The sequence below is a fragment of the Macaca fascicularis genome, chromosome 20 (assembly GCF_037993035.2).
Source record: "Macaca fascicularis isolate 582-1 chromosome 20, T2T-MFA8v1.1".
Classification (NCBI taxonomy): domain Eukaryota; kingdom Metazoa; phylum Chordata; class Mammalia; order Primates; family Cercopithecidae; genus Macaca; species Macaca fascicularis.
This window is the reverse complement of record NC_088394.1, coordinates 85,914,580-85,928,555: the sequence shown is the minus strand read 5'-3', so window position 1 is coordinate 85,928,555 and position 13,976 is coordinate 85,914,580. Positions and strand designations below refer to the sequence as shown.

Genomic DNA, 13,976 nt, shown 5'->3' with positions numbered 1-13,976 from the left:
TGCCCTGTGGCCAGACAAAAAGGCCTTGGGTGGTGGTTCACAACTATAATTGCAGCACTTCAGGAGGCCGAAGTGGGAGCATCACTAGAGCCCAGGAGTCTGAGACCAGCCTGGGCAACATAAGGAGACACTGTCTCTAAAAAAAGAAATTGCGGGCCGGGCACGGTAGCTCACGCCTGTAATCCTGGCACTTTGGGAGGCCAAGGCGGGAGGACTGCCTGAGCTCAGGAGTTCGAGACCAGCCTGGGCACCACAGTGAAACCCTGTCTCTACTAAAATACAAAAAATTATCAACCTCCACCTCCCGTGGAGGCGTGGTGATGTGCACCTGTAATCCCAGCTACTCATCAGGCTGAGGCAGGAGAATCACTTGAACCAGGGAGGTGGAGGTTACAGTGAATAGAGATCACGCCACTGTACTCCAGCCAGGGCGACACAACAAGACTCCATCTCCAAAAAAAAAAAAAAAAAAAAAAATTATGTTTTTTATAGTCCCAGACACTCAGAAGGCTGACGTGGGAGGCTGGCTTGGAACCAGAAGGTCGAGACTTCACACCACTGCACTCCAGCCTGGGTGACAGAGCAAGACCCTGTCTCAAAAAGAAAAAAAAAAAGGCCTTAGCCACAAACCCTGCTGGGAAAACAAGATTTTCCTACAGAAAGAAGTTCAGATCTTAACACTGCATCACTTAACAAATATCTTTCTGAGGGCAACTGAGAAGCACAGCACTTGCTCTCATGTAACTTTATACTAAAGCCTGAGCAGTGCTTCACCTGCCTTCAGCAACCTGACAGACCCAGGCCCAGTGAAGGACAGGCGGAGGCTTGTTGGTGCCATATGCCCCTGTGCACAGACACAAAGCCCCCAACTACTGTCCAGGGCCACTCAGCAGGGCACAGGGGTGCAGGAGTAGACAGGGGTACACTAGGGGAAAGAAAAGATCTGAATTAAATAAGAAATTGACACTTGATGATAAACAGACACAGACAATCAGAACTTACTCACGGAAGCTGAAGCTAAAAAAAAAAAAAAAAGCCAAGATGTTAAGGAAGCTTCCACCCAGCACGAAACTGAGCTTACTCACCTTCTGTTGGGGCCACTCCTGGGAAAAGTAAAACTGTGTCTCATCTATGACCAGAGGGTGGGACTGCCCAGCACATCTACCACACAATGCATTCTCAACCCAGGCCTCAGCGCTCACAGCTTCTTACGGGCATCGCAGACCACGTGTACACCACTACAGCGGCCTCCTTCCCAGGTAGGTGAACTATAAATGCCTCTCACCAGACCTCTGGCCAGGTAATTCTGTACAAAGTGCTTCCAAGTGATTTCTCTTCCAGGATCTCGAAAATAGAGGTAGAAAAATCCCACGGCAACACCTGCCCCCAAAAGGGCCAGACTGCGGAAATCCTTGTCATCCCAGGGGAAGTCCCCCTGTGGGAAAAAGAAAACACATTTTCCAGTTAAATGAAAATAGTTTCTTCATGAAAATGGCTACTTCCTTTTTCAGATGTTATTACAAAAGTTTTCCAACCCCCTCTCCGGACCCTACACAATGTAGCCTCAGTTCCTCTCATGAGGAAAGATCTTCATATGGTGTATGAAACACACTGAAAGCCGCAGCTCACCAGATGCCCCAGGAGAAGCAGAAAGTCCACAAAGAGCGCTGTGTTTGAGCCACTGTTGCTAGGGTTATCTCTTATGTGAGTCTGTTAAAATCCAGATAGAGGCCAGGCATGGTGACTCACGTCTGTAGTCCCAGCACTCAAGGAGGCCGAGGTGAGAGGATTGCTTGAGCCCAGGAGTTCGAAACCAGCCTGGGCAACATTGGGAGACCCCGTCTCTACAAAAAATTTAAAAAAAAATTAGCCAGGAGTGGTGGTGCACGCCTGTGGTCTCAGCTGCTCTAGAGGCTGAGGTGGGAGAATCATCTGAGCCTGGGAGGTCAAGGCTACAGTGAGCAGTGATTGTATCTGATCGTATCCCTGCACTCTAGCCTGGATGACGAGTGAGACCTTACCTCAAAAAATAATAATAAAATCCAAACAGAAATCTCAGCACTTCTTTTTTTTTTTTTTTTTTTTTTTTTTTTGAGACGGAGTCTCGCTCTGTCGCCCAGGCTGGAGTGCAGTGGCCGGATCTCAGCTCACTGCAAGCTCCGCCTCCTGGGTTCACGCCATTCTCCTGCCTCAGCCTCCCGAGTAGCTGGGACTACAGGCGCCCGCCGCCTCGCCCGGCTACTTTTTTTATTTTTTAGTAGAGACGGGGTTTCACCGGGTTAGCCAAGATGGTCTCGATCTCCTGACCTCGTGATCCGCCCGTCTCGGCCTCCCAAAGTGCTGGGATTACAGGCTTGAGCAACCGCGCCCGGCCTTTTTTTTTTTTTGAGGCAGGATCTTACTTGGTCACCCAGGCTGGAGTGCAATCACGCGATCATGGTTTACTGCAGCCTCAACTTCCTGGGCTTAAGCAATCCTCCTGCCTCAGCCTCCTGAGTACTTGGGACCAGAGGTGCATGCCAGCACGCCTGGCTAATTTTTTTTTTTTTTTTTTGGTAGAGACGAGGTCTCGCTATGTTGCCCAGGCTGGTGTCGAACTCCTAGGCTCAAGTAATCCTCCCACCTCCCAAAGTGCTGGGATTACAGGCATGACCCACTGCACCCGGCCTCAGGACATTTTTAGAAACTAACTTCTTTGAAACTTATGAACTAATTCAACAGCTCACCTTTAAACAAGCAGAAAGATTGATGTGGGTTTGAATGTATGTGTTCTCCCATAATTCCCATGTTGGGCCTCAACCCCTAAGGCAAAGGTATTAAGAGATGAGGCCCCTGGGAGGGGATTAGGTCCCAACAGCTCTGCCTTCACGAATGGGATTGGTGCCCTCACAACCCGTCGCCCAGGTTGGAGTGCAGTGGTGTGATCATGGCTCACCACACTCTCAACTCCCACGTTCATGCAATCCTCCCGCCTGAGCCTCCTGAGTAGTGGGGACTACAGGCACACGCCACCACGCCTGGCTTATTCTTGTATTTTTTGTAGAGACGAGGTTTCACCATGTTGTCCACGTTGCGACCTTGTACCTCCAGCCTCCACAACCATGAGCAGTAAATGTATCCTGTTTATAAATTATCCAGTCTGATGTATTCTGTTACAGCAGCAGGCGTAGACAAAGATGCACACAAACCTTCTGCATCCGCCTCCACCAGGCAACGTCATCCCGCTTCCCTCCTCTCCTGCTTCCATCTCCCCCAGGCTCGGCATTCTTTGGCTCACCAGTCTCTGAGAGAAAACAAAGTCTGACTTCAAAAAGCAATTACATATAATTTTCCAGAGAAAGAGGACTCAGAAAACAGCAAAACACTTTCCAACACACAATTTTAATAACACCAGTGCCTTCTGGAAATAAACAGACACCAGGAAAAGGATGAGACTGGGGAGATACTGCTGAGAAGTGGCTTCAGACACATCTAAAATCCCTAAAATTTCACCTTGTTGGCTTAATGTTGAGCTTTAATAGCAAACTTTTTTGGGGTAACAGTCCCAAAATCGGCTGTAATTAGAGGAAAGAAAGAAAGGAAGAAAATGATAATAAGGCAGACTGGTATGGGTGGTCCCCCTTCTCAAGAGAACCAGGGAACACAAACCACCTGTTCTAAGCAGAGTCTGCCTCTCCTCCAAAAAATCTGGCCTCCTACATACACTTGTGACCCACGGACCTACCAGCCTCCTCCTGTAATGTTCCAGGACAAGTAAGCTATGACACTGTCCGCTTCACAAATACAGTGCTACTCCAACTACCGCAAAGTAACAACATGAAAGGCCAGAGAAGGCCAAGGTGACCCCAGGAATGGCAAACATATTACAAGATGGAGTAAAAATTTGCATAAATGTTAAGGACAAACATCAGTCTTCATAGACACACTGCTTGGCCGGGCGCAGTGGCTCACACCTGTAATCCCAGCACTTTGGGAGGCCAAGGCAGGCAGATCACAAGGTCAGGAGATCAAGACCATCCTGGCTAATACGGTGAAACTTCGTCTCTACTAAAACTACAAAACAATTAGCTGCGCGTGGTGGTGGTCGCCTGTAGTCCCAGCTACTCAGGAGGCTGAGGCAGGAGAATGGCGTGAACCCGGGAGGCGGGGCTTGCAGTGAGCCGAGATCACACCATTGCACTCCAGCCTGGGTGACAGAGCGAGACTCTGTCTCAAAAAAAAAAAGAAAAAAAAAGAAAAGCAACCATACTGTCAAGTCGCTATAGAGAAAGTGAGACACAGGACAGTTTTCCCTCCTCCTGTCTCTCTCTTCTCACTTCATACAATCAGCAAGTGCCCTCAGGTCCTAACAATGAGGCAAGTGCAGGGAGCACCTTCTACTCTGTGGGGACACAGGGTCTCCAGGGACTTCAGTGAACACTGTCCCTGGACACAAAGCACAAAGCCCAGGTCCATGGCCTACAGAAGGACTCCAAGTGGGCAAGTGTGCTCTGAGCTAATGACAGTCTGCACATTGTTTTTGTTCTGCTTTCCAAACATGAGGCTTAGCTGGTCCGCAGAGTGAGATATGCAGAAACCAAGGTTTGTTCCCATGCCTTCCAAAAGATTCATCTAGCACCTTCCTTTGGAAAGAGCTTTTCTCTCACCAGCTTTACTGAGATATCAACACCATAAAGACACAGAGAAAGTGTTGGACATTGTGTGGCTCAATATGGAAGCCAGGAAGGGGTAGAATGGGGCGGGGTGGAGTGGGGTGTGCCCTGAGTGGTCTTGATCCTCACCCCCTGGTCACTCACTGTAAAAGTCACACTCAGTTCCTGTAAACCTCATGCTGCTAACGATGGTAGATGAAAGACAGGCACCTTTGGGTGGTTTTGAACACAGCCACCAGGAAAAAAACGTTGATCTCGCCTGCAGAGTCGGTTTCTGAAAGTGGATCCCTCGGAGGCACTGAAACAAGACACCAGATGAGCTTATCAGCTTCTTATTCAATACAACACTGCTCATTCTCACTGGCCACAACCACAGGAGGAAGCAGGACGAGGTGTGAGTTTATTGCCTTAAATATCCCATTAGAAATATGATTCAATAGAACTAAACAGGAACAAGTTCACTGCAGAAATGCACTGCAAATTTTTATAGCTATAGCCTCCAACAGCAAGCAAAAAGCTCCCCAAAAAACAAAAAACATGGCTAAGAAACGGAGGCAACTTTATTTAGTAACTTAAAATATTGCAGCTTCAAAAATAAGACTGTAAGACTAAAACATACAAATGCGTAAAATTTAAATACTGAAATACACTATGACTCATCTTTGGTCAACCAAGAGATTAATTTCTTTTCTTTTCTTTCTTTTTTTTTTTTTATGACACCGAGTTTTGCTCTTGCCCAGGCCAGAGTGCAGTGATGTGATCTCAGCTCACTGCAACCTCTGCCTCCAGGGTTCATGCCATTCTCCTGCCTCAGTCTCCCGAGTAGCTGGGATTACAGGCGCCCGCCACCTTGCCCGGCTAATTTTTGTATTTTTAGTAGAGATGGAGTTTCACCATGTTGGTTAGGCTGGTCTCGAACTCCTCACCTCAGGTGATCTGCCCACTTTCACCTCCCAAAGTGCTGGGATCACAGGCGTGAGCCTAGCCTTTTTTTTTTTTTTTTTTTTTTTTTTTTTTAAGATGGGATCTCATTGGAGTGCAGTGGCTATTCACAGCAGGGACAACAGGCAGGTAATACGGCATCCAGCAAGAGGTAAGAGTTTTTGTCAGGCCAAGAAAACAATTTTTCCAGCAGCTCTGTATTTTCTTCAGTCTTCAAGGAGGAAAACGTCCACCGGGTGCCGTGGCTCATGTCTGTAATCTCAGCACTTTGGGAGGCTGAGGCAGGAGGATCACGTGAGGTCAGGAGTTTCAGACCAGCCTGGCCAACATGGTGAAACCCCGTCTGTACTAAAAGTACAAAAATTAGCCAGGCATGGAGGTGGGCGCCTGTATTCCCAATTACTCGGGAGGCTAAGGTAGGAGAACTGCTTGAACCTGGGAGGCGGAGGTTGCAGTAAGCCGAGATCGTGCCACTGCACTCCAGCCTGGCGACAGTGAGGCTCTGTCTCAAAAACACACACACACACAAACATATATATATATATATATATAAACAAAATCTAAGTACTCAATAACCCAGTACTAACTGTATCCAACAAAATCCCAACATAACCAGTGAATTTATATTGTCCCCAATATTTTATTTATTTATTTATTTTTGAGACAGTCTTCCTCTGTCACCCAGGCTGGACTACGGTGGCGTGATCTCAGCTCACTGCAACCTCTGCCTCCTGGGTTCAAGCGATTCTCCCTATCTCCCAAGTAGCTGGGATTACAGGTGTACACCACCACGCTGGATAATTTTTGTATTTTTATTAGAGACAGGGTTCCACCATATTGGTCAGGCTGTTCTTGAACTCCTGACCTCAGGTGATCTACCTGCCTCAGCCACCCAAAGTGCTGGGATGATAGCCGTGAGCCTCCAATATTTTGTTATAATGAAACAAGACCAATAGTTGACAACACCTGTGTTATTTCAGCTGCGTCAACATTCAGGGTGATGCAACTCTGTAGGCTATTACCCCAAAGTAAACTCATTCCCCCATTAGTAACTTTCTAATTAACTACACTATTCAAATATCCCTGTAAAAGACCACAGTAGACTAAAACGTAAGACATGCTATGAAAAAGATATTAAAGTCAGGGAAAAAAAAAAAGCAGCTCAGAAAGAGAATGCTGACAGTAAAGGCTGTGGGGCTAGCAAAGGCTCCTGCATCATGAATGAAATCCATCTGCAGCAGCCATCCCCGCACCAGCGGCGCACGGTACCTGACACAGAGCGAGCAATGACTCTCCAAGGGTCCCATGAATGTGTGTTTCCCCGATGGGGGTTTGGAACCCAAGGCGTGGGTCAACAGGAAACCTACGCAAAGAACAGAAGGCGGTCGTACTGCACATTGTAGGGTGCCAAGTGCCTCTTACCTCACTTGATCCCCACTGCCCATCTGAGAAAGTAGAAACTGAGAGGTAATGTGAGTGCCTGAAGACAGCTGGTCGCTGAAGGTGTGCAGAGAGTTCTGATGCCCCAATCTTCCAGGGCTTTTCCAGGACCACCCCAAAGACGGCGTGGCGCTGGTCGTGGTGGCTGGGTAGATACCAGGTAGCCTACAGCCCTGAAGTTACAAAGTATGACTCTTCAGGCTTCCAAAACTTGATAAAACATCCAATTCCTTTGCTTTAATTCACAATTTAGTCCTTTTGTGATTTGGTTAGGACACAATCTGGTTAAGTCAGATGTAGTTCTCACAGTAAACGTAAACACTGAGACAAGAGTCTACCATTCCTTCTTGGAGTTTTCCGCAAGTCAGTTCACAGCTCACAATAGATAATCTTGCTAAATTAGTTTTTGTATATGCAAAGTCAAGATGTGAAGGTGGGCAAAACACAAACTCCCTTAAACAGGGCAAAGTGCTGCTGTCCTCTTTCCAGTCAGACCATAAATGAGTTGACCCTTATTCTGGGTCCCACAGACGCACACACAGCACACAGGTGCAACCTCAGCAGGTCTATGAGGCCCTGCCCCTCCTTGGCCTCACTGTCTCTCACTAAACTCTTCCTCATGCTGATCACACAAACACAAGGCTGGACCTACCCTAGGGCAGGGCACTTTCTATTCCATTCTCCGAGTAAGCTCATCTGAATCCCTCACTTCCTGCAGGAGACACAAGTAACAGGGTTTATCCCTCCTCTATTCCCTTTCTTCATTTTCTATTTCCTTTATTCTGCTTCCTTTCCTTACATGCCTAATACTTGCTTATTTATTGTCTGGTTCCTCCTTGCACAGCACGTAAACTCCATGAGAACAAGGATAGAGTAGGTAGCTCAATGAATGAAAGATGACTGCATGGAAGCCTACACAACATAAGCGTCCATGAAGAGAGCTGTTAGGGCGTTTTTCGTTTTGTTTTCTTTTGAGACGGAGTCCCACTCCCAGGCTGGAGTGCAACGGCGCAACCTTGGCTCACCGCAACCTCCGCCTCCCAGGTTCAAGCAATTCTCCTGCCCCAGCCTCCCGAGAAGCTGGGATTACAGGCGCCTGCCACCACGCCCGGCTAATTTTATACTTTAAGTAGAGACGGGGTTTCTCCACATTGGTCAGACTGGTCTCCAACTCCCCACCTCAGGTGATCCGCCCATCTCGGCCTCCCAAAGTGCTGTGATTACAGGTGCGAGCCACTGTGCCCGGCCGTCTCTACTAAAAATACAAAATCAGTGCCGGACGCAGTGGCTCAAGCCTGTAATCCCAGCCGAGACGGGTGGATCACAAGGTCAGGAGATCGAGACCATCCTGGCTAACACGGTGAAACCCCGTCTCTACTTAAAAAAAAAAAAAAAAAAAAAAAAAAAGCACAAAAAACTAGCCGGGCGAGGTGGCCGGCGCCTGGAGTCCCAGCTACTCGGGAGGCTGAGGCAGGAGAATGGTGTAAACTCGGAAGGCGGAGCCTGCAGTGAGCTGAGATCCGGCCACTGCACTCCAGCCCGGGCAACAGAGCAAGACTCCGTCTCAAAAAAAAAAAATACAAAAATCAGCTGGGTGTGGTGGCGGGCACCTGTAATCCCAGCTACTTGGGAGGCTGAGGCAGGAGAATCGCTTGAACCTGAGAGTCGGAGGTTGCGGTGAGGTGAGATTGCGCCACTGCACTCCAGCATGGGCAACAAGAGGGAAACTCCATCTCAAAAAAAAAAAAAAAAGCAAATTGCTGCCACCTCTCCAACTTCTGCATGTCACCCTCAGTCCACAAGTCATTAAGCTCTCAAAGGAGAGCAAGCCAGTGGGGCAGAACCCTTGCCTGTTGTGTTCACCCAGACATTCCCTGGTAGATGATTAACAGATCGATCTCTAATAAATGAGATACAGATGAATGACCCAGTCTGGGAAGGAACTCAAAGATCACTCAACGTCCGTCCTCCCTTCATAAAGGGGTCTATAGCAGTTCAATGATTCAAAACTCTCCTGGGCTGTATTAGGCTGTACACACTGATATTGTACATTGCTGACTGTTAACATGTGTTAACCACCAGGAGGGCCTCTGCAATGCTGATGCCACATGGCCACAGGTGAAAGACTGCTTTCGCTCATATTGCTAGAAACAAAACCATCATACAGTTTCCCAAATGAATGGAGATGAAGGGAAAGTTCATTCCTGAAGACAGGACAGAAATACTCATGGAACCCTTCTTTTTATTTTACTACTGTCTGAAAACCATGACAGTTTTCTGGGATCAAAATTCAAAAACTCTGCATTAGAAAAAAAAAAAATTCAACTTTACTGCTGCCCACTGGGATGTAGCAACATAAAAATAAAGCAATCTTGGCCGGGCGCGGTGGCTCAAGCCTGTAATCCCAGCACTTTGGGAGGCCGAGGCGGGTGGATCGCGAGGTCAGGAAATCGAGACCATCCTGGCTAACATGGTGAAACCCCGTCTCTACTAAAAATACAAAAAACTAGCCGGGCGTGGTGGCGGGCGCCTGTAGTCCCAGCTACTCGGAGGCTGAGGCAGGAGAATGGCGTGAACCTGGGAGGCGGAGCTTGCAGTGAGCCGAGATCGCGCCACTGCACTCCAGCCTGGGTGACACAGCGCGAGACTCCGTCTCAAAAAAAAAAAATAAAAATAAAAAAAATAAAGCAATCTTAAAATACAGAATATTCCGGCCTTAGACTATAACCCTATAAAAAACAGGGTTATGAGCAGGGCACGTGGCTCAAGCCTGTAGTCCCAGCTACTCCAGACGCTGAGACAGGAGAATCGCTTGTGCCCATGAGTTCGATTCCAGCCTAGACAACACAGCCAGACTCCGGCCCCGCCCCCAAATTTAAAAAATAATATAATAAATTACAATACGGTTACAGCCATATCTACCTACAGGGCGGGTGTAAGACAGACAATCCGCGTAAAGCCGTTAGCTCTCAGTATTAGCTGTTACGACAGTGACTGGTCGCTGAATGAAGAACAGTTTGCAAAACCCTTTCACGCCTCTCATCGTATCTGGTCCACTGAGTAACTGCGAGGTGGATACAGCCGAATGCCGCCGAGCCCAGGAGGAAACGGGCCGGCACGCGGGGCCACAAAGTTGGTTCGCGAGCAGGTGGGACTCAAGCGCAAACCGCTCAACGCCCGGCTCTCTACAGAGCCCAGCAAGGAGGCTGGAGGTCCCGGTTCCGATGTCCGAGGTGCGCGGGCATCCAGGAAACAGCGGGAATTCCGCAACAAGTGGGTGGAAGAGGCAGCGGGGAGAAGAGGAGTTTGGAGACGGAGGGGACGCCCAGGAGGAGGCGGGCGGCGGGAAGCTCCGGCCAGGGGCTGCCGGCCTCACTGCGGGGACCGGGTCAGGGCCGCCGCGCTCCCGCGCTCCCCCGCGGCCGGCGCAGGCGAATGGCGTCACGCGGCGTCCAGCGCAGACCAGCCGCCCGGAACCGGCGGACAGCGCCTCCTCGCTCACCTGCCGGGCCGTGCCCAGGGCCCTCGCGCTGGTCTTGGCCGTCCTGCTGCCTCCTGGACCACCACATCGCCACAGCAAGGCCAGTGGCCCGGCCACCGCTATACTGCCGGCCGCCGCCAGCGGCCGGTACCACATCCCCAGACCCAGACCCCGCGCCGCCCGAGCGCGCGCATGCGCAACGGGAGAGCGGTCCTACGGCCCCGCACGCATAGGGAGGCCTCGCGCATGCGCAGCAGGGCCGCGGCGCCGGCTGGGGCCCAGTCTTGGGTGTCCACGCCGTCGCCTGACAGTTCGAGGCTTTGATCGCCAGCGCAGGCTCGTCCTGCCCAGAAAGCTGGGCGCTAAGGGGATACCCAGCGCCTTTAGGCTTATCTTAAATCGGGCATCTGCATCCACACTTATTGCTGGGATCCTCCATGGAAAGCAGCTCCCGAAACCGAACAGCCGCCCGGCCCGCCCTCCGCTGCAGTAGAAAACCGCCCCGGGACGTTGCTGCCGCAGTGTCCCCCTCACGGAGTTCCGTTTGTCTGCTTGGTTGGTTGCAACTTTCTCTGGAGCCCCAGAACCCAGGCCGCTTGTATGTGCCTGCGGCCGCACGGCCCCACCACGCGGACCTGGAGCGGCACCGGGAGACCCGCGCGGCCTTCTCGGAGTGGACGGTGAAGCAGCGGGGCTGGGCAGTGGGGCTGGGCCTGCCCATGGCGACCCGTCCACGTCTCCGGGACATCAGCCTGCGCCTCTTCCTAGCCTCGTTTTCTCTTTACCGAGTTCTGCAGGGGGACGTAGAGGAACCACAGCCTTCTTGCACTTGAGACCGCTGTGATTTTCTGACATTTTGGAGGCAGAAATGCCTGGGAAAAGGCCCACAGATGCAACTGTCATCCCTAGTGCCAAAAGGGAACGGAAAGTGATTACCCTTGACCTCAAATTGGAAGTGTTACGACGATTTGAAGCGGGTGAAAAGCTCAGTCAGATCGCAAAGGCCTTAGGTCTTGCTGTCTCTACAGTGGCGACCATCTGAGATAGTAAAGAAAAAAATCGAGTTCTCAAATAGCTACTCCTTTGAGAGCCTCACGGTTGACTCGCCATCGAAGTGCAGTGATGGAGAGTATGGAGCGGCTGCTGAGCTTGTGGCTGGAAGACCAGAGGCAGCGAAATGCGCCCTTGAACGCCGCCATCGTTCAGAAGGCTAAGTTTGATGACTTACAGCGTGAACATGGCGAAAGCTCTCAAGTGGAGAGGTTTCATGTGAGTAAAGGGTCAGGGTGGCTTGTGAGATTCAAGGAGCGCCACTGTTTGCCCCACTTCAAGTTGAACAGCGCAGCTCCCAGCAACAAGAACATGTACACAGAAATGCTGAAAAGCATCATCGAAGAAGGTGAGTACGCCTCCCGGGTGTCTTTAACGTAGATGAGACAGGACTTGATTGGAAGAGAATGCCCGAAGAAACGTTCACTTCCGAGGAAGAGAATGCTGAGCCAGGGTTTAAGTCATACAAAGATCGCTTGATGCTGCTGCTTGGTGGCAGTGCCACTGGGGACTTTAAGTTGAAGCCCTTACTGGTGTACCGCTTGGAAACCCCCAGGGCTCTGAAGGGGTACTCGAAGCCCAATTTGCCCGTGATTTGGCGCTCCAACAGAAAAGCTTGGGGGACCAGGAGCATCTTTCATGAATGGTTCGCTTACTTTTTTTGCCCTGCCGTTGAAAAACACTGTGCCTAAAATAATCTCACCAACAAAGCATTGCTCATACTAGACAATGCGTCATGCCACCCTGTGAATTTGAGCGATGTTTCTGATAACATAAGAGTATAATACATTCATGACGGTACAACTGACTAAATCCAGCCCATGTGTCAAGGTGTAGCCTCTGCCTTCAAAGCTCACTATCTGAGGACTTCTGAGCACATCCTAGAAGCAACGGATGGTGAGGATACAGCTGTGATTAGGGAATTTTGGAGAAACTACAGCATCATGGATGCTGTGGACAACACCGCGTACTTGGGAGGAGCTCAAACCAGCGATAATGAACAGCGTGTGGGAGAAGATTTGGCCTGAGTGTGTTCAGGCCCAGCATTTTTCCCGGGTAGATAACATTGCACAGCTTAAAAAAACCATTGTGACCCTTGCCAGAAATGTGGCCTTTGAGGAGATTGCTGAGGCTGCTGTGGACCAGTTGCTGCAGTCCCATGAAGATCTCTCAAATGAGGAACTAATGCAGCTGGAACAGGAGCCGGCAGTGGGGGAGGAGGAGAGGGAAGATGATCCCTGGGCGCTGCGGCAGTTAACCACAGGAAGACTGTTGGCAGCCCTCTCGCATTTCGAGGCTGGCTTGCAGGTCCTTGCTAGTAACAGCCCTAATGATGAAAACTTAGAGTTTCCAGAGCTATCAATGATGCAATAAACTGTTACCAGAAGCTGTACAATGAGAAAAAGCACTGTTCAAAACAACTCTCTTAGGTCATTTTTCCATGTGTGTAACCAAACGTTAATCAGAACAAAGCAGAAGCACCATGACGAACTCAACAGTGGAGACCCAGCCAGGCCTCTCTGCTCTGCGGTGTTCGACATCCCTGGAAACCTTGCTGTTGGTATTTCCATTTTGATGCCTGAGAGTATCAAATTTTGTCATTAAAATGTTATTTAAATATATGCTTTGAAAAGCTCATATATGTGTAAGAATCGCCAGGAAAACTTTTTTTTTCTTTGAGACAGGGTCTCGCTCCATCATCCAGGCTAGAGTGCAGTGGCGCAATCTTGGCTCACTGTAGCCTCGACCTCCAAAGCTCAAGCAATCCTCACACCTCAGCCTCTGGAGTGCTGGGACTACAGGCACATGCCACCACCCCCAGCTAATTATTTTGGTAGAGAAGGAGTCTGTGTGTTGCCCAGGCTAGTCTGGAACTCCTGGACTCAAGTGGTCTTCTAGCCTGGGCCTCCAAAAGTGCAGGGATTGAAAGTGTGAACCACCATGCCCAGCAGAAGATGTTTGTTAAAAAAGAAAAATTGAGGCCGGGCACGGTGGCTCACGCCTGTAATACCAGCACTTTGGGAGGCCAAGGCAGGCAGATTGTGAGGTCAGGAGATCGAGACCATCCTGGCTAACACAGTGAAACCCCGTCTCTACCAAAAAAAATACAAAAAAATTGGGCATGGTGGCGGGCGCCTGTAGTCCTAGCTACTTGGGAGGCTGAGGCAGTAGAATGGCATGAACCTGGGAGGTGGAGCTTGCAGTAAGCCAAGATCGCGCCACTGCATTCCAGCCAGGGTGACAGAATGAGACTCCGTCTCAAAAAAAAAAAAAAAAAAGAAAAAGAAAAATTGCACAGGGGAGACTAGCCCTTCCAGACATTAAAACTTAGATGAAATAAACATTAATCAATGTGACCATATAAAAATGTAAGCAAAATAAAACTTCGCCATAGGAAAGAAAATACCACA

At 49.7% G+C, this 13,976-nt stretch overlaps 2 protein-coding genes and 1 long non-coding RNA gene across 3 annotated transcripts in view; 1 reads left to right on the top strand and 2 right to left on the bottom strand.

Annotated features, from left to right (window-relative positions):
- The window catches only part of LOC102138490 (mitochondrial inner membrane m-AAA protease component AFG3L1-like), a 29,214-nt gene extending 18,492 nt beyond the window's left edge, over window positions 1-10,722 (bottom strand). Inside the window, 4 exon segments of the mRNA XM_005592848.5 lie at window positions 1,286-1,435; window positions 3,189-3,283; window positions 4,797-4,950; window positions 10,537-10,722. Of these exon segments, the coding sequence (XP_005592905.5) occupies window positions 1,286-1,435; window positions 3,189-3,283; window positions 4,797-4,950; window positions 10,537-10,671 (534 nt within the window). The 5' untranslated portion in view covers window positions 10,672-10,722.
- LOC141409331 (uncharacterized) lies at window positions 7,075-10,068 on the bottom strand. The gene is made up of 3 exons (XR_012429457.1): window positions 9,961-10,068; window positions 9,101-9,178; window positions 7,075-7,207 (listed from the first exon to the last, which is right to left on the bottom strand). It is a non-coding gene; the product is annotated as an uncharacterized lncRNA (long non-coding RNA).
- A 39-nt stretch (window positions 10,723-10,761) lies between the features above and the next one.
- CENPBD1 (putative CENPB DNA-binding domain-containing protein 1) lies at window positions 10,762-12,084 on the top strand. The gene is given in 2 exon segments (XM_015442830.4): window positions 10,762-11,567; window positions 11,570-12,084. Coding segments are annotated over 2 exon segments (561 nt in total). The 5' UTR covers window positions 10,762-11,383; the 3' UTR covers window positions 11,947-12,084.
- Window positions 12,085-13,976: the final 1,892 nt, after the last annotated feature.